A 20,114-nucleotide genomic window follows, 5' to 3' on the forward strand; every position below is an offset into this window, starting at 1 on the left:
GGCGTTGTCAAACTGCCTTTCCCTTCAGCGTCTGTGGACATGTAAACAGCAGCATGTTCTCCTATAGGCCGCGCCGGCGTCTCTCCTCTGATGTAACGTTACTTCGCTTTGGGGGAAAGTGTCGGCTGGATCGCTGTGGCGTGACTCGTCTCTCTGAACTCTGCGTGGCCCGGTTTAAACGTTTTTGTTTTTTTCCTGTTCACTTTTACTGCAGACGGTTTGTGTTTCGAGTTTGTAGTTTGTGCGCGGCTTGTCTTTTGTTGTGGTAGTTGTTTTTTTTTTTTTGCAAATGTTGTTTTTGTCTTAATGCGGTTTACGAGTCCAGTACTTTTACTTTTGTCAACCCAGGGAATCTATTGTGATGCTTAATTTATTTAATACAACTTAAATAACAGTGATCTGCAGCCCCGATATACAATATAGTAGTTTTATCATTTCAAAAGAGTGATTAAAAACGAACAAACTCTGACTTCATATGGACAAATGAAGAGATATAAGTCCAGTTTCAGCATTTTTTTTTTACTATTTAAAAAAACAAGATACCACATACCACATACACAAAGGTGTTTGTAAAATCAAGAAAATAAAATACAATTATTTCTATATTTATCGGTCAAGAAGTAAATGAGATGTTTTTTTTGTAAGATTTATGTGAATACTGTATATGGATAAATGGATTTGCATATACCGTAGACATAAAGAAAGAGTTGACACAAAATGTATATTCAAGCCAAAATGCAAATGCAATCTTATAGTAGTAAACTTTGTGACTGTGTGGGTGAATGGATTGACTTAAGTCCAGCTTTTGAATATTTTTTTATCATTTAAAAATGGAAAAATATCACCTATAGAAAGAGTAAACTGAAAAGGAAAAAAACCTCATATGAATTCAAGCCGAGACGCAAACGCAAGCTTGTATTATAGCAGTCAACTTTGTGTGAATATATTGGATTGGCCCAGGTCCAGGTGTGAAAAATTAATTCCACCTCTGCTGTTTTACACAACAAATTGCCCCGGCGTGTCCTTTTGAGCCCCCCTGATCTAGTGCTTCCTGCTGTCCACGTAACGCCTGCACTTTCCGAGATTAACCTCTCCGTGCGGTGCTTTAAATGCGTGTAGTCGCCTGTAATGTGTGACTAGTTGCAGATAGAGTGGAAGAAGCGCCGGCGCTGCTGTGGCTGAAGGACCTTGTGCGCTGAATTGATAATGTGTGTTTGCTTTGTGGGGGGTTGTGCGGCTTCACCTTACACTATGTAGCCCCGGCCAGCGCACTCCAAGTCAGACAATTTGTCCATTCACGAGCAAACGTTGTTACAGGCGAGGCGAGGCTCGTGTACCGCTGTAGGACAGACCGGCGATGGGGGGGGGAGCGGCGGCGGCGGCGTCTGCAGGGATTTGACTGTGAAATGAGAGCGGGGACGAGCCGAGGCCGAAATGAATAGGAATATTGATCACGGTGCGTTTTTAAAGAAGCTCCCTTTTATGTGGTGCGTGTGGGGCTGACTCCTAATTGTAGCTGCTGTCTGCACTGTATAAATGACAGACGGAGCGTTTCGATTTATTGAGTCGCCGCGCTGGTGTGATCGATCGAGCCGTCCGCTGCTGGATCGGTGAGGTTTAAAAGAGAGTCCCAGACCGGTCATTTGCAAACATCTCACAGCAGATGTAGAAGAAGTTCAATATATATGCATTTTTTTATAGATTCCAAATGAATTCCAAGCTAGGACAGAACTGGTGAATATATGGACTAAAGTACTGTACGTTTATGGCAATAGTACATTTATAACATGTCCACACTGTGATGTTGTCAGGAATTTTGCATTTTTGTCACAAATTAATTCATAGTGGAATGCAAAACTGATTTAATAAAGATTGGCATCGTTATACAAATTGTATTTCAAGACCTACATTCTGATGTTTAATGATGAAATAATAATATACACTTTTAAAAGCATCAATAAAACATGACAATACCAAATTTACAATCATTAAATAGTTAATTAAGAATGATTCAGACTTTGTAACTACTTAATTTATACTTTAACACATTTATTAAGTAGTTACTAAGCTTGACTCATGCTTTCTGGTAATAAACTATTTGTTCATTGTGATTTAAGTCTTTGTTCGTGCTTTATCAAGGTTAATTTAGGTGTAAGATAAGATAAGACAGCCTTTATTAGTCCACACAATGGGGAAATGTAGTGTATTCAACTACAAATACCGGTACATGCCGTTTCAGAGTTGATCGTTTCTACTACACACCACGTATACTACAAATACTCCTTACTGCTCCCAGCCTGTGCCGCGCTGCTGTCCCTGCTGTTTCCGGTTATGGTACGTTTTGTTTGCGAGGAGCGTAAAATGGCCGCCCGCCTCTCCTGTCGTGGGAGGACCCGGTCGCTTTTGGCAGGAAGAGGCCGGAGCGACAGGAGGCGAGCCGCGTGATCCGCGTCTAGACGGAAGGCCGGAAGTGCCACCGAAACGCCTCCAGGGTCGACCGAAACGTGATGGATTCGTGCTGGAATTTGATCAGGAAAATGCAGCAGCCCGTTACTAACCTGATATATACAAAAGTCTTAAAAATGCAGGTTATGTCAGCGATAGCATGACCTGTTTTGAGAGATTATCGATACAAAAATTGCTTCCTTTTGAGTATTTCAATCGACTAAAGAAGTAGAAAATAACTTTTTAATTACGCAATGTAGACTAAATTTAAGAAAAAGGTCATTATTAATACACCGGTCCGTTACTAACCGAATATTTAAAAAAAGTCTTAAAAATGCAGGTTTTGTCAGCAATAACATGACATATTTTGAGAGATTATCAATACAAAAATTGCTTCCTTTTGAGTATTTCAATTGACTAAAGAAGTAGAAAATAACTTTTTAATTACGCAATGTAGACTGAATTTAAGTAAATATAGACGGGTAGTAAAGTAAGTAAAGGTAATTATTAACTTTCTAATGGACTAACCAACAACTTCTCTGTTGCATACTGGAAAAACTTCATCTACACAGACCTAAAATGCGTGTTAACTTTTCAAAAAATGACTTTCTATAAGTTCCGTCCCGGCAGCTGACTTAAACATAACCTCCTTCCTTAACGGCCGACATGTGATAAAGGGTGTCTAGACCAAATGCCCGCGTGGGACACTTTCTGGGCCTCCAGCCAACATTTCTTTTCTTTTTTTATTAGGCGGAAGAAGACTGCGGTTGTTATCTGCCTGAATGTGACGGTGGCATGACTGCGTCGCTGATCCTTATCTCGGACTCGTCTGGGCCGTTCATGCGCTCGGGAAAAGAGAGGGAGGGACAGGTGTGTGAGGAAGTGAAGAGGGAGGGATAGAAACGGAGAGAGGGGGTGGAGAGGGAGAAAGAGAAGGAGTAGGGAGAGGGAGAAAGGGGAGTGCGGGGGAGAGAGAGAGAGGCGAGGTCGAGAGGGGAGGGAAAAGGGGAAGTTCGGGGGGAAGTGGAGAGAAAAGGTGTGAGTGAGCGGGAAAGAGAAATGGAGTGAAAGAGATGAATGAGACGGAAAGAGAGAGACAAAAGTACTGTTAATGTGATGTTATTTGTTGGAGTTGGAGAGAATGACACAGAGGACAGAAAAAAGAGGTAAAGAGAGGCGGAGGGGAGAAAGAGAGAGAGAGAGGGAGAGAGGCAGGGGAAGAGGTGAGAAGGAGAGAAAAAGAGAGCAGGAAGAGGGAGAGGTGCATAGAGGAGGAATGGGAGTGCAGGAGAGAAAGAGAGGCGAGGTCGAGATGCAGGTAGAGAGGGAGGAAAAGGGGAAGTTAGGGGGGAAGTAGAGAGAGAAGGGGTGAGAGAAAGTAGAGAGGGAAAGAGAAGGGGAGTGAAAAAGAGGAGGAAGAGGGAGAGAAAAGGAGAGAGAGGTGCAGAGAGGAGAAATGGAGAAACGGGAGAAGGGGGATCGAGATCGAGTGGGGAGAAAAAGGAGAGAGAGAGAGACAGAAAGAGAGAGAGAGAACAGAAAGAGAGAGAGTACAGAAGAGAGATAGAGACAGAAGAAAGAGAGGGAGTTGAAGAGGAAGTAGAGAAGGAGAGGAGACAGATCGTGGACAAAACAGTCACCCCGTCTTGTGTCTGAGGTGTCCCGTGTCGCCTGTTCGGCACCTGCCAAACTGGTCCAAATTTAGCTCCGTTTTACGCGTTTGTTTATCTTTTTTAAGCTCAAAGATCAACAGTTACGTGGCCGGGTCGAGAGCGTTAAAGGCTATGAAAAGTGTGTTTGTTTCTTAATGGCTAGTGGTCTGGGCTAGCTTGAATTGTCACAGATTCAATGATTGTATATTTTACTTTTTTACGTGACCTGAATTGCGCATTATTTTAACATTGTGTTTCTCGTATTGATTTTGACCGTTTCCATCCTCTGCCAGGCTTTTTATTTTCAATCATAAATTAATCAGATCTGGTGAAAGCCCAAAATACAGTGTCTTTAAACGCACCACTTGACTATATCCGTCCCTTGTGTCCTCTTCATCGATCGGACTGAAACTGAGCTGCCAGTCCTGGATAAATGGATTATTGGATTAGGACTGTGTGAAGGACCCCGTGTCTGCGTCACACCGGGACCACCAAGACACTCGGCATTTGTCACCGTAAAAAGTTACATTTTAGGCGTTTTATGTTGAAAAAAAATACAACGATAACGCCGTAAGTGTGTTTTTCAGTTTTAAGATGCGTTCCTGTGACTGTCGCGTACGAATGCTGAGAGGAGAAAAAAATAGATTTACAATAGACAAACAACAGTATTTGCATTGATTCTGGGTCAGGAGCTTGCCTAACATGCGCCTGGCTTATCTGTGCGCCAGTGCTTTGATAATTAACTGCAAAGTATTTATAGAGTTAGGACTACGGCCACGACAAACATAACCACGGTGCCAATGACCAAAACGGCACCTACAGAAAAACAGTAGTATTAAATAAGACGTACAGTATATCCTTTTTTACATGTAGTTTATTTTAACATATGTAGGTCATTATTTAACATTTTGCTCATTGCACACGTCAATATTTATCTAAAACGACTTTAAAACAGATAAGGGTCCATTGACTTCCTGTTCAAAACTGCAGAACTGAGAAGCCACGCCTTTTCCTAATGAAAGTTTACACTAGCAAGCAGTTGATTTTTATGTTGTATTGTTGAAAAAAGGCTCATAACAGTATATTTGACTTGATTTTAAGTTAAAAAAAAAAACAGAAGCAGATACAATTAAGTGTAAAAAACTTAAGTAATCATGACATACCAATGGGTTGCATCATGTTTTGCCTGTGTGTGCGCTGATAAAAATCAAAATGGCGTCCGCGTACAATGATATAGTGTAAATTGAAAAACATAGTGCTTTAGATCACAGAAATACTCACAATCCTAGTACAAACCCTACTTCATTTTCAGTAACTTTTACGAGATGATGAGGAAAAATTGGACATTGAAATGAAACCAGGTATATTAGCAAATGGAAGCTAGTTGTGTATGCTAGGAGTGGAGCTGTAGCTTATCAGATTACCTCGCCTTGACCATAGGGCCTTATTTATACCAGTGGCTTATCTTCTGCTGTAATCTTTGACACAGTTGAGGAGTTGAGCAGAACAGGATGCGGTGCGGGGCAGACAGGGCGTAACTGTGGCTGTGTGTCTTCTGAAGCGTGTAAAACGTGCAGCGTCTGAAAGAATATCAAAATAAAGCCTGTTTACTTCCCCCGTAGAGAGAGGACGAGGAGGACGAGGCGTTACTTCAACCGCTGCTGTCCGTAAAGCGCTAAATTGGGATGTAAATAAAACATTAATGGCTAACTTAATCCTAGGTGTCTTCAGTATACGTTTAAAAAAAGAGTAGTTCATTGGAAACAGGTTATATAATAAATGCTGCGCTAATTTCAAGGAAATGCTAAAGCTTAGTTAGCGTACAACATAAACTTGAATCCAAATACTGCGCTCATTTCTTGTGAATGCTAAAGCTAAGTTAGCGTACACCAGAAACTTGAATTCGAATGCTGCGCTCATTTCTTGTGAATGCTAAAGCTAAGTTAGCGTACACCAGAAACTTGAATTCGAATGCTGCGCTCATTTCTTGTGAATGCTAAAGGTAAGTTAGCATGCACCAGAAACTTGAATTCGAATGCTGCGCTAATTTCAAGTGGATGCTAAAGGTAAGTTAGCATAAACTTGAATTCAATCTACCCACATTTGAATGTTGAAGATGTAATGCTAGGACATGATCTTGAGTCTTAGAAGTATAGGTAAAGGCTCTATAAACATAAGCTCTTATATCTAACATTATTTTGTCATTAATGTAATATATTTGTACATTACTGACCCCTACTGGCTTCATGCACCATTTTAACCTTCAGAATGTCAAACCTTGCAAACAAGCGTAGCCTTTTTAGCAACATTCAAATCCCAGTTTCTAGATATTGCCATTAGCTACAGTTTCAGTTTCAACACCATCTGATGATGGCGCAGAAGCATGTGTGAACAGAAACGCTCCCAAAAGTCTGCAGCGAAGGCGTTTTAAATCCACACTTGAGTTGAAAGGTCGGCATAGCCTTGTTTTGCACATTTTTATCTTGCCCCAGATAAGATTTGCCATCGGGCGTTTTCTCTGAGTGTGTGTATGAGCGGTTAAGACTTATGTCAGACGAAAACTATACTGCAGGGTTTGGCTGGTTAGCGGGAGTAATATCACACATAGTTGTCAACTTTAATCTAGAAATGACAAATAAGCCGTTACATATTGTAGCCCTACTTTGTTTTGAATAGATTAAGTATTAGCACAAGATCGTAAACCCATTATGACTTGAGAAACTTGAATTAAAATGTTGTATTCATTTCTACAACATCATTTTCTAAAGCTAAGTTAGCATACATCATACACTTGAATTTGAACGCTGCACTCATTTCTATTAAATGCTAAAGCTAATAACATACAATATAAACTTGAATTACAATGCTGCGCACATTTTAAGTGGACCCGAAAGGTACATTAATTATGTATTAATTTCATTCTTTTGCTCTTTTTAATTTCATTCTTTCTCTCTTTTCTTAGCACATTGCCACTCCAATTATGCAACACAAAACAACAAATACATGAATTCAAATAATATGGCGGTACGGTTAGTTACAGTTACTAAGAATTTGAAATTGTCTGTTTATTTGCTGAACCTGAACACTGGTAACGCACGGGTTTCAGAGTGACGCTGAATGCTAAATAATGCTAAACTCTTCACCTGCACCGGGAAATGGAAACCTATTTATTCAAATCTTTATTTTGACCACAGTTTGAACTTCCTGCTGCTGCCGTAGCCTGTATGTCTGCTTGAATGCGTGCCCTCCGAGTTGCCTCCAAAATGTCTTCCCGTCTCGTCCTACATTTCTCGCAGCCGGTGCAGAACGGCGCGGTGTTTTCGCGTGTCCGCTGGAGCTGGCAGACTCTTCCCCGCGCTGTATTATACATGCACAGAGACGGCGAGGGGTATTTTTAGCCCGCGGTCAGCATGCGTGTTTGTGTTTTCCCTGAGACCGGAGTCATCTGGAGCGTCCACGTGACCCGAAGTGGACCAGGGCAGTGCCGGCTTAACCTCCGTGTCACTGGGAGAGGATCTGGCCCTCAGCTACAATACACACAATACACACAATACACACAAGTCACACAAGTCACTCTAGTGTTTATCTATTGGGCAGTTCCAGGCGAGTGACCGGGACTTGTACAGTGCGTTGCAGCTACAACGAGACAGATTTCATGATGTCTATAAGAATTGTGAATGACTTTGCCTTGTTTTGCCATATTTATTTTTTACTTGAAAGATTCTGCGATATGACTTTGAATGGATGCTGTAATATTTATAAAGTACCATCATTTACGCCAAAAACAACAAAATACCCCGTTTTATTCGCCCGCTAGTTTAGTTTTGTACAAACATACATTCATACAATTGTCCTTTCTTCTTTTTAGTCTTTTGGACGCATTTAAAGGTGAACTTTGAACTAAATCTGATTATTGAAACACAAACTACAAATCCAAACAAGATCACAATTACCGTATTTTCAGGACTATAAGTCGCACCTTTTTCATAGTTTTGTCCGGTGGAGACTTATACTTATATTTATACTTATATACTTACACTCCGAAGCGACTTATATGTGATATTATTTGTTATTTTCACACTTGCAACCGCATTTCATACTCAAGTGCAACTTATATATGTTTTTTCTTCCCTATTATGCATTTTTTGGCCGGTGCGACTTATAGTCCGGAAAATAGGGTAGATATTTTTTGCGAATCCAGTTTCCGATGACGTTTCCTTACCCACAAAGTCATTGTAGTGTGGCTAAACCATGCACACTCTTATGTAATTTCATAAAAGGTCTTACAACATAGACAACGGACCAATACCTTTTTTACAATCACAATATAAAATACATGCAACTTCAGCATAGATAACGCGTCAAAACATTGCCTAAGTGCACAGACTGTTTTGTTTATGCCCTCAGACGTCTGTTTTGGAGCGCCACTTATTATAGTTTGATTCAACAGCACTCAGCAGCAGCCTATACTCGCACATACGGGGGGAAAAACACACAAAACACCACACACTTTCTGTAATGGCTCAGCTTTGAAAAATGTCACGTGCGCTAATGGTCTGGCTACTCCGCGTGAGGCCTCGAAATAGGTCCTTGTAAAAGTTTATGTTTCCTTTTTAGATGTCGTGCGTTGCAGAAAAGCGACTGTGCGTTAAAAGTACAATCATCGCAAACAAGTAAGTCAAGAAGTAGCAGTAGTCGTAGTAGTAGTGGTGTTTCGAGGTAATGGCTGGAGCAGACTGGTGAGGATCAGGACTAAAAAACGGGACAGAGTTCACCGGAGCAAGTGCAAGGAATGCTAATCCACACGCTAAGGCGGCTAGTCCCGTACGTAACAAAAGAGTTAGCAACGCGGGAGGGCACGCTCGGGCTGTTTTGTCGCTGGCACAAAGCGGCAGAGACATGAGAAGTGCTTCGTTACTGCAGATTAGGCCCAGCGTAATGGGAATTGTTCATCTGAAGCTATGCAAAATCCAATATCAAGTATGTCGCTTTAGAAAATGGTGAAAAAATGCAGGAAAGAGTTGATAAATTGGAAAAAGAATAGAGATTTCTGTTGGCAATTTGACAGTCCGTTCACTTTTATGCAGTTATTCAATCTCCACTGCAAAAATACGATCTAATTATTATTCCTAGGAGCGTAATAGTGAAATATATTAGTTAATCAAGAGGTGCTTCCTTACCGCAGATTAAAAGCACAATAATTCACTAAATGAACGAGGTATTAAGTGTTTTAAGTATTGTCTTAAGACCCACTTTTATTTTCTGGCTTTTAACACCGCGTGAGTTGCGTGGTCCGCTGCCATTTCATCTATATGAACTTGTCTCACTTATTTTATTGCCGTCTTATGGTTTTACGATTCTGCCCCGATGTGATCTGGGCGGTTTCGCTGGCGGTCAAATGGAGCACGCTTGACACGTTTTTGCGTCAGTTCTGTGCCGTACAACTCGAGTGCGGATTGTGGAAACGGTTGCGTCACGTCGCGCATGTCCTGGCGCACGCGTTCGTTAGCGCCAAAGCAGAGAGGATAATGAGTTGGAGTGTGGGCGGTGGGAGTTAAGCTTGTCAATTGTCAGGTAAACCGGAATTACACAGGGAAAGACGAAGGCTGCTATTACACGCACGCACGCACACACACACACACACACCCACACCACACCACACCACCCCACCCCCCCACACCACCCCACCACACCACCCCACCCCGCCCCACCACACCCCCCACCCCACCACACCACACCACCCCACCACACCACCCCACCACACCACACCACACACACTAGCCTTAATGAGCTGTCAGCCGTCTCGTCAGGGCGAGAGCATCTGCCACAGCGGCCGGGGTCAAACGCATGAAAACCGGGGCAGGTTGACACGGACTTAATGTCAGTTTGGCCCCTGCTTTTGTCACAGCTCAAATCATAGACTGACGGAGAGCGAGTAGATGCTGCGACGTGTTAACACCACCTTGCTTTTGTTATAATGAGTGCCGAGCGGTGACGGGCTGATGGGAGTCGCCCTCCAGTTCTGTCAATAACCGATATTTTTCGTGAAACGGTCAATTTTACAGTCTTTTCTGCAGTTTGTACAGGATCCTGATTTTGAAACGCGTCGCAAATCGTCCCAATGCTTGTAAAAGAAATCACAATTAAATGTGTTTGGAAAATGCAATCATCACAACTTGTAAAATCAAGTTGACAAATTAACGTTCATCTGTGATATTCAATTACATTTATTTTTGTGGCCCAAAATCCTGGATATGTCATAATGAAAGCGACATTGATCAACATATCATCATTCATAATAGTCATAACGTCCTCATTCATTTTGACATTGAGTTAAATTAAAATATAGGAGGCTAACTTTAGCGTTAGTGCTAGTGCTACTTTAATCCCGACAATTGTATTTGCTTTGTGTAATTGTAGGGTAATACTTGACCCGCTCTTGGACCAGTTAATAAACCAACAACAGAACTGCAACTCTTACATTTTCTCAGTATTTTTGCATCTTTGGCGTTAACGTTTCTCGCCAACACGCGCCACATCTCCCATTGCATTCTGCGACATCTTAATACAAAGTCGCATTTCCGCATCCAGCCATCTTTGATCCTCTTCCATCTCTGCTTTCTAATCCGCCACATCTCGTCCGCAAATGCCAGATCGCCGATAAGGAACTCTCGGTGGCGGGGGAAATCCGATTGAACTCACCCCTTCAATCTCTGCTCCCGCTGGCCGCTTTTAAAACTGGCCTAAATCCAGCCGTAGCCTCCAGTCCACTGCAGTGCTTTTATTGTTGTTTCTCTCTTTCTCTCCCCCCATCCCTCCCGTCCTGTCGCTCCATGCTGCAGTGCTGCTTTTTTAAAGAAGAGAAAAAAGCTCTGAACTGGCGGACTCTGGCACAGACACACCTGGTTAGGCATATGGCTGCAGCCCCTCACATTTGCATGCACAAGCTCGTTCACCCACGGCATTGTAAACACGGGCCTATATAGCCTATTTACACATCAATGCGCGCCCGTCGGATCAGCGGCACTCTCGGCAAAGGGCTTTTCCTGTTTGTTTGTTATTGTCGACTTGTATCCGAACTTGAATAGGTGTTACTGCTGGTATATAATACTGCCAGATTATAAGTGGAAGGTATGCGCGGCGATGGAAGACTCCAGCTCAACCCCCGGGGCGCGTCAATCAGCTCAAAACTTCAATTATATACTTGAGAAAATGCCAAAACATGGAAGTCGGTAATGCTAAATGGTTGTTGTAACGGTAGTAGCGCCGCATTGGACGGGATTAGTCGCCATTCAAAGGTGAAACGGCGCCTCTCGATTGGTCGTAGTGGGATTAATTTGAGAGTGAATGGTTGTCAGTCAGACTCGCTATTGTTTATGGGATCTGTCTTGCCTCGTTTTCAAAGTTGTTTGAAAAAAAAACAACACCATTTAAAACAATATTTAAAGTAGTAGAAAGCAAATTTAACATAATCGCAGTTGTAATATTCTAAAGACTTAACGCGATGAGGCAATGATCGTATTTTGGTCATTGTAATTGTGATTTGGACTTTAACACGCCGACAAAAAGACCAAAAACGAAGACATTACTAATCAAATATCTGATTTTGAATAACTACTCTCTCTCTAGAAGCCCCTGTTACCATATTTCAACCATTATTCGACTGATAATGTAGTTTAAAAGCCCACTAAACGAAAAATGAATCACTTATAGTCGACTACTGAGATAAATGTCAGTTGCAGCTCTATTATATAGCGTAAAAACATCATATACACAATTACAGGAAGATTTAATGCCACAACTTGTGCTAAGTTATTGCTATTTATTCACAACATTAGCTTTTCCCTACCATTTTCAGCTTCATGAATCAAACGTTTACACACATTTACGTATTCGGTATATTATTTTTCATTTCTATCACACCGTTAGCCACTATAATGCCCAGCACATGCAAATGATGTCGTACAGCACATCTACTTCCCCGTTAGAAAACACAGCAAGCTACCATGTCACATTACATTTTAAATATGTTGTAATCCCTTAATAGAAACATTGGAAAACATGCATAATTCAGGACAAGCTACAAAGCAGAAAGCCGTGTTCTATTTGACACCATCTATTGCTGTAATTTGGCGCCATTGTTCCCGGGCTTTTAAACACTCGCAGTAATTATCGGCGTAGTAGCGATTCGTCTCTGTCCGTTTCCCGTGCCTCGAGTCCAGCCCGATGAAATAGTGGCGATTTGTAATCCACTCAGCCCGGCGTAAACGTTTATATATGTCTTTTAAAGGGTCTCGCAAGTCAATTATTCATGCTTTTAACATGCGCAACCTTCGCCGTCTCCTACACTTTTGAATCCCGAATGCTCGTTCGACTGCCAACTTGCTCGTACTACACGTTTCCCACGGATAAACATCAACACACTCGATGCGTGGTGTGGTTTCCTGCTTTTAATAAGAATCTTTTGTAGAAACATGACCGAATTTCGCTCGTCGCAAACGAACGTACCGTCAATGTATTGTTCGCGCATAATGCAAATCTCCGCGTTTAACACCGAATCGCTGCGTTGGAATTTGCAGTCTGTCTATGTAGTTCGCCATGTTTGCCAATGTGGCCTTTCCACTGTTTTATTCATAGAGCCATTATAGCCCATGCAGCGGCCTTATTACACGTAACATTGAGTGTCAAGCCATTCGTCTCAGTTTGCCGTCAGATCTATCTTTATTACATGCCATTGTGTTGTTTCTCACCACCTTTCATGTCAGTGTTGGTATGTGTGTACATATATGGTACGTGTGATATTAATTATGGGAAATAGACAAGCCAACGTGCCTTTCTCTGCTTAATCTGGATCTCAGTCCATTTCTCCTGTCACGTTTGGCACGTTGTTTTCATGTCAAAAGCCGTAATGATAACTAATGCCTGGGTTTGGGTGGGATTTAAGTAATTTATGTGACAGGTTGTGAACATGAGTATATTTAAGATTTTAGTCCTATTTGTCCTGATTTTTCCCCTGTTTGACAATTTTGGTGAAGCTTATAATGTTACTTCCTGGTTGGACGTGAGCAGCAGGCGTGACATGGGTAGAGGTAATTCCACAAATGTTACCTAGCAACCATACTGTAAACAAGGGCTAAAATCCATATACATTGCACACTAAGTTATGATTTGACAAATAATCACATTTGATAACACCTTTATTTTGTTAAATGGTTGTTTAAACTGTCAGAAACCCTGTGTTTTAAATGGAACGTCGCTTATTGATGACATCACAGAGGGATTCCTTGTATTTTTTTATTTATTTATTTTTTGTTGCTACTGCTGCTACTTTACGGATTTAAAACTGTGGTAAATATTTACCACATGGACTGTCCCACCAAACAATGTCATCATTAGAAAAACATGTGGCCTGATCATATGCACCTTTAGTTATAACAATAATATGTGTACTCATTCTGACATTTTTCCACGCAATTAGCCCGATATTTATTGTTATTTACTGTATAACATTCTAAACGGATTGGATTAGAAATGACCACATCAAAGGCATACTAAGAAAAAGGCTCAATGCCAATTTCAATCCCATAAAAAGGATTAAAAACACAAAACATGTGCCATTTATTAACTGGATTGAATCATTTACTAATATCATCACACTACTCGCTTATAAAGATCAATACCTTACTAAAACAATTCAGAAAAGGTCACATTTTGTCCTTTGTTTGTGATTTCTCGCCCCCTCATTTCCAGGATCTAGTTTCGATTCCAGTTTCCGTATCGATCTGGCATATCTTTTTTTGTTGTTGTGGGCGATCCTTGAAGGTTGAAGGATTCAGTTCGGACATTAAATGTCCCGAGGAAGAAGGGATTTACGGCGAAGAGGATGCGGAGAACCGGGTCCGACGAAGGCAGATGATTTGTTGCGGCAATCCTAGAAAGCCCAACAGCCCGGGAAAATAAGACGATATAACGGGGCAGTTTCATAGACAGAAAATGTGGCGGCGTGATAGTGATGCATGGCCCCGTGTTCCAAATCATTACAGTGAATATGATGTACGATACGGCCACAGTCTTTGCTCCAGGTTTAACCATTGTGTCCTCCTTCCATTGTTTGCAGAAGGCGGTGGAGGAGGAGGAGTGCCGCGTTAAGAAGCCCCCGGTGGACATTTGCCCCCCCAGCGCCAAGTTATCCGACAGCGAGCACGTGAAGAAGGTGAGCGAGGCGTCGAGATGATGCTTTTTCATATCAAAGTCATTGGATTTCACAGTAGGATCGTGGAGAATGCAGATAGTAAGAATTAGAGGTGGGCAAAGTATAGACATTTAGATTGTATCAGGGCTGTTGTTTCCTCGTTTATTGTGAGGAAATGCTACAAAAAGAGCTGATTTGAAGAAAAAAAATGAAGAAAAAATGGTTGTAAACTTTCAAATAAAGGCATAAAGTGTTATTTCTGCACTTTTTTGTGATAAATTTCACAGATATTTCGCATTTGTCTGACAATTAAAATTAATCGACAACTACCTTTGAAACATTAAATAATTTCTGGAAAAATGAGAGATTACACCAACATATATTAAGAATGATTTAAAAAACGCAAGATATGTTCAGATTATATGTCCTAAAGAGAATGAACAATATTCATCCTGATCCTTTAGATTCAGAGTCACAACTAGATATGAGCAGATTAACAATAGCACATTTACCTGTTCTCATCTTAATTAAAGTCTACAGGGCTCTAAAATATTACAATCTCGTCTGAAATCATTATTACCGTAATTAAGATTCAGTCATTTCTAATAGTCAGTGATCAGCTCTTTTAAATCTCAAAGTGCTCAATAAAAGTTTGAAGCAGAATTCAGACTTTAGATGGAGAAATGTGGCTTTTTTGTTTTGTTTTGCATCATTTAAGTTCAGCTAATTATTTGTCTATGTTTTAATCAAGACAAAATTGTTCAAAAATGGCGATTGAGCAATATAAGTGAACTTAATTTTAGATATATTTTTGTCCTTTCACCACACCACCACAATAATCCTCATGCAAAACGTGAATAAATGCAATAAAACACAGTCAAACTACAGCGAGCCGCTCCAATCGAGCCCCGACTGTTCCTCAGCGATGTTTGGTCCGCCTCTGTGCCCTCCCAGTGTCCATAAAGTTTGTCACTGGCCCTGTCTTTTGACACCCCCCCCCCCCCACCACCACCACCACCACCACCACCACCACGACTCATTCACACACGGATCTATTCACGACGACACACTTCTCCCTTTCACCTGTCAGAGCGACCATGACCCGACCATGAGGGCGGGACAATGGCACAAACGGCCGAACAATAAACCATGCCGCGTTGTCCCGTTTCTACAGCCGCATTCTGATTTGAATTGGTACAATGCAAAAAAGAAAAGAAAATTCAAATAAGAAAATGTCTCTCATTGTTGGATGTGTCGGAGGATGTAACGAAATTGTACGGGCAATGTTTGTGAAGTGGCGTGCACAAAGACACAATGAGGGCTTTGTGCGCTGAGGATTGAACCACCCAGCACAAGGTTGGCAGGTCTTTAGCTGGTAAAGTTGGATACTCGGATACTATTCCACACTGTAAACTAGTATTGAGACTAGATGTTCATCAGGGTTCCTTATGATTTGATACAATACACAATTACACGGCTCACAATATAATAAATAATAAATATTACTGTTTTTAAGAACCAAATACATTTCAACGACAGTATTTATTCGTTAAACCACAATCGTTAAGTGAAAGATGCCAATTTTAATAAACAAGACAGTGAATATGTTTAATATGTCAAAATAGACGACAAAATAGTAGTGCTGGTGCAGATTAAATTGGTCAAATATACCAAAAAATAGGAGAAAGAATCAGAATCAGAAAAGGTTTATTGTCAATGAACCGATTGGTGATTTGATTCAACATAAAACAATGAACAATGAATGAGTCAAAAGAGAAACAATTCAAATCTACGGGATGAAAATAACAATAAGCTATAAGATAAAAAATAAGAATTAAAAATAGGCTTAATATGTACACAAATCTACAAAGTCGGACCTTTCCTGAATAAGTTTAGAACAGTCTTCTTGGTTTATATCAGAAATAGTGTAAGACAACATTGAACTACTTGAGGAACGATCATTATTCGTGTTGAAATAAACATTCTTTACATTAATAATAGTGTTGCTTTATCATTGCGGCATCAAAAACAGTATCAAGTTTGTTCATTTATCACTGAAATTCCATTTTTGACGGACAACACTACCGTCTACAGACCGCTTTCATCTACAGACCGCTTTCCTACCGTTATTGACCTTCCCCGTCAAGTCCATCAAAACCACATCACCGGGCGCTCTGCACGAGGCGCTCTCACACTCGGACTGAAAACATGCAGCGTGCAAATGTCACAGGCGCCATCATGTCCTTATTACAAACACAATCGCTGCATATTACGTACAGTAAATCACCATTCCGCAGCAAGTAAAAAAAAACGGCGCAGCGCAGAAGCCGTAGCGCGCGCTTTATCATGATTACGTGTGTCCCCGGTGCCGCGGCGACGCCTGATGGATGATCCCCGTACGCGTGCATATATTATCTTTTATTAGATTACGTGTCGGGAGTGGGTTCCCGCTGCTCAGCCCCCCGCGCATTACTACCGCCGCCGCCATAATTCATCTATTTAGAAACAAATGTATGCGGCGATGGATGGACGTGAAGGAGAGCTGCCACTTTGAGGCGGTGGGACACGGGCAGATGTGGCGCCGAGCAGCTTTAATCTGTGTTTTGTGTTTACAGGGAAAATCGTCTCCTCCGTCGCTGGTGTTTAATCGACTTTTCAACGACATCAAGGAGGAGCCCGGACACCCGGCCCTCGTCCATCCCAGGTACGACGCCAAAGCACACACGGAAAAGCACGGCTCATTGCTTCACTCATGACCACGGGACTTCTCAAGGGCGTTATGGTGTGATAATAACTGGGCTATAATATAGATGAATATGAAGTTATTAAGATTTCAATCAAGATATATTTGTTTATTTGTTTGAACATAATCGATACATACCAGTGATTTCTATTTTAATCTGGTGCAAAGTACTACAGGATCACAGTAAATACCAAGGAGTTTTGTATTGAAATGGCACAAAACCTTTCTGTTATAAAGAATATCAACTTGCTGTATAAAAACTTCCAAATCTTCGCTCCACTTTAGCTTGAACTGGGCAAAAAGTTAAATATACGTGAAGATAAACTAAAATATAAACAATGTATTTCATTACAATTGGTTTAAAACAGCACATTTTTGGGAAACGTAATTATTCCTCACGAGGAACAATACTTTTGGATGCTCAAGAGACAATGTAATGACGGTTCTGGTTGTTCTTTGCTAAAAAATTGAATATAATGTAGTACATACTGTATCAAACCTCATTTTTTACTCCTTTGTTCTTTTTGCACACATTTTTACACCAGTGTCAAATAATTAACTGTTCAATGCTTAAATATCTGAAAATATAATATAAAGATGCAAGTTTGTCCCCTTATTTTACCCGTATTTACACGTATATTTTCTCATATTTTTACTCTAAATGATGAGAAATACATTGCCGTTAGAACGTTCCTCCGTGACTATAACATTTAGTACATGTTTAACCAAAAAGTTTAGTCCGACTTTGAACAGAACCAAAAGTTTAAATCACCCCTTTTAAAACTCCCATGTATCTTTTATCTCTTCCCGAGGCAAACTGTCCAAGAACGTATCTGGTAAACAGACGCTGCAGAGTTCATCAATACCTGGAGCCAGATGGGCCCGATCCTATCTCTGCCTCGCTCGTCAATACTTTAAGTTTCTTCACACTTTCTCACCCAACTTTACTTTTATACTACATTTTACAGTTTGTTGTGCATTTTAAGTGCTTTTCATTCCTTTCGCACCGACTGACGCAGTAATTTTCTCATTGATTTAACAGATTTATCATATTTCGTACATTTACATTGATATTTCCTATATTTTACCAGGAAACTCACGTTCAACTTTGGGGAGGAGTTTTCCATCGACACACAAAAAAAAAAGCGCGAGAATCCCATGAGCCTTTTATGTGATTTAACTGTTTTATTTTTCTACAAAGCTTTTATTTCAGTGACAATGTCTGAAATTGTGTGTTTTTCACAGTCCGTGCGGTCCATTTGGCTCTGGTCACCGCTGAAAAAGACATTCCCTCTCAGTGGGTTTCAGCCTGGATAAATTAACGTCAATTAATCAAATAATATATAGTTTAAAGGCGACTGTTTGCATAAAAAAAAAACTGTCGCTCATTATGTATTATTCTAATTTACATCGACCTCAACTAATGTTTCTCAACCTTTTTTGCGTCGAGTTTTCCTGAACTAGGCAAATGAATCGGTTTACTGTAGTAGTATATTGTCAATTATTACGTCTATGATTTGTTATTTTAATAATATTGGCGTCAAATATCACCTGAAACATTGATTAAGGTGTCAAATATACTTCAAATACCATTTTAAATTCAAATGCTATGATATGGTGCCTTGTTATTTGATCTGAAACCATCCCTAGCGCGCTCTGTTAAGTGTAAAAAATAAATATTATGAGAAGCGCTGCGTGGATTCATATATAAAATAGAACATATAAGGTGCTCTTTGGAGACGGCTTTGAAAAATACTCCAGTGATCATCAGTGGGGTAAAATCACAAAATACGCACAACATAAACCAAGGCACCAAGGCACTCTTGAGTTTATAAGCACTGACCTAAACTATCAAGAGGTAATAGAGGAAAATGTAGATAATGTTGTGAATGTTGCTCTGAAGAGAGGTAAAATGTGACTATTGAGTAAGAAATGCTACGAAAAGAGTTGATAAAAGGAAAAAACTGAAAAAATGCAGTTGTAAACGTTAAAATAAAGGTATTAAGGTGGTATTTCTGCACTTTTGTGATTAATTCGACACATTTTGCATTTGTTTGACGTCAAGTTTTAACACATTTCTATTGGATCGACATTGTATTATCCAAATATTGTCATCGGGATGCTCAAAAAAAACACATTGAGATACGTTTTTGTCAATAGCGCCCCCTGTTAACAAGACTACAAATTAAAAAGTGATACAAAACATATAATGCAGACTAAGGTTGTCACAATACTAACAAACAAACTAAGGAACATCTTGACTCAATACCAATTCCGATAATTTTGACAAATGACTGACAATTTCAACACAAAACAACCCTCCCTTCTTTATTAAACACTGTGGTCTTCTGCTAAAGCTCAAGATCCTTTTAAAAAAAACACTCACTAAACATCAAATCAGTCAAAACCTGACCACCGTTCACTTCGATCGCCGCCGATTCACTCGCGTTCCATCAGTTTAGCTCGAAGATCGACGCCGTTCGCACCTCGCTCCGATCTCGAGGGGGGGAAAAGGATAGATTTGGCGTCGCTGTCTGTCGCGGGAGGAGCCCCGCCGAGCCGCCCGCGCTTCACGCCGCAGTCACTCGTCTGTCTGGTGGAGGAGGAGGAGCGCGCTCCTCTTCCCCGCTTCCCGCCGCACGCAGGAGGAAAAGGCCAGATAGATGGTGTGCGGACCGCTGACTTTTAGTGCATCTCCGGACGCTATCTGCCACCGAGGCCTCTTCCTGGACGCCGGAGATAAAGCCCAGGAAGCTGTTTGTTGCTGTGGTTTTTTTTGCGCTGCAGAGTCGTGATAACAAATGTCCGTATTCTGCAGCGTGGAGCGTGACACGCTGCCGTTACCTGCTGCGGGGAGGAAGCCGTTAGAATGTGTTGTTTGGATACCTTGAAGAATGTGAATTGGTGTGTTCCTAAATGATAAATTAATAAAACGACGACCTTCAAATGGAAATGTTTTCAACGTTTCCGGCAGTCGTTTGAGAAGAATAGTTCGGTTTCACTAAAAAGGAGCCTTCATTTGTTCGTCGTTTATCCACAAATTAATTAATTGTGTTGCATTTAGAGGTAGGCAATATTCATA

General features: G+C 40.9%; 1 protein-coding gene across 1 annotated transcript in view; it reads left to right on the forward strand.

Annotated features, from left to right (window-relative positions):
* Positions 1-20,114, forward strand: part of skila (SKI-like proto-oncogene a) — a 59,358-nt gene that overhangs the window by 25,473 nt on the left and 13,771 nt on the right. Inside the window, exons 3-4 of the mRNA XM_072440793.1 lie at positions 14,215-14,310; positions 16,905-16,993. Coding sequence (XP_072296894.1) covers positions 14,215-14,310; positions 16,905-16,993 — 185 coding nt within the window. The remainder of the gene's footprint in view (positions 1-14,214; positions 14,311-16,904; positions 16,994-20,114) is intronic.

Source organism: Eucyclogobius newberryi, unplaced genomic scaffold, assembly GCF_026437365.1.
Source record: "Eucyclogobius newberryi isolate DKJ021-1_F unplaced genomic scaffold, fEucNew1.0.hap1 SCAF_12, whole genome shotgun sequence".
In the NCBI taxonomy this organism is placed as follows: Eukaryota; Metazoa; Chordata; class Actinopteri; order Gobiiformes; family Gobiidae; genus Eucyclogobius; species Eucyclogobius newberryi.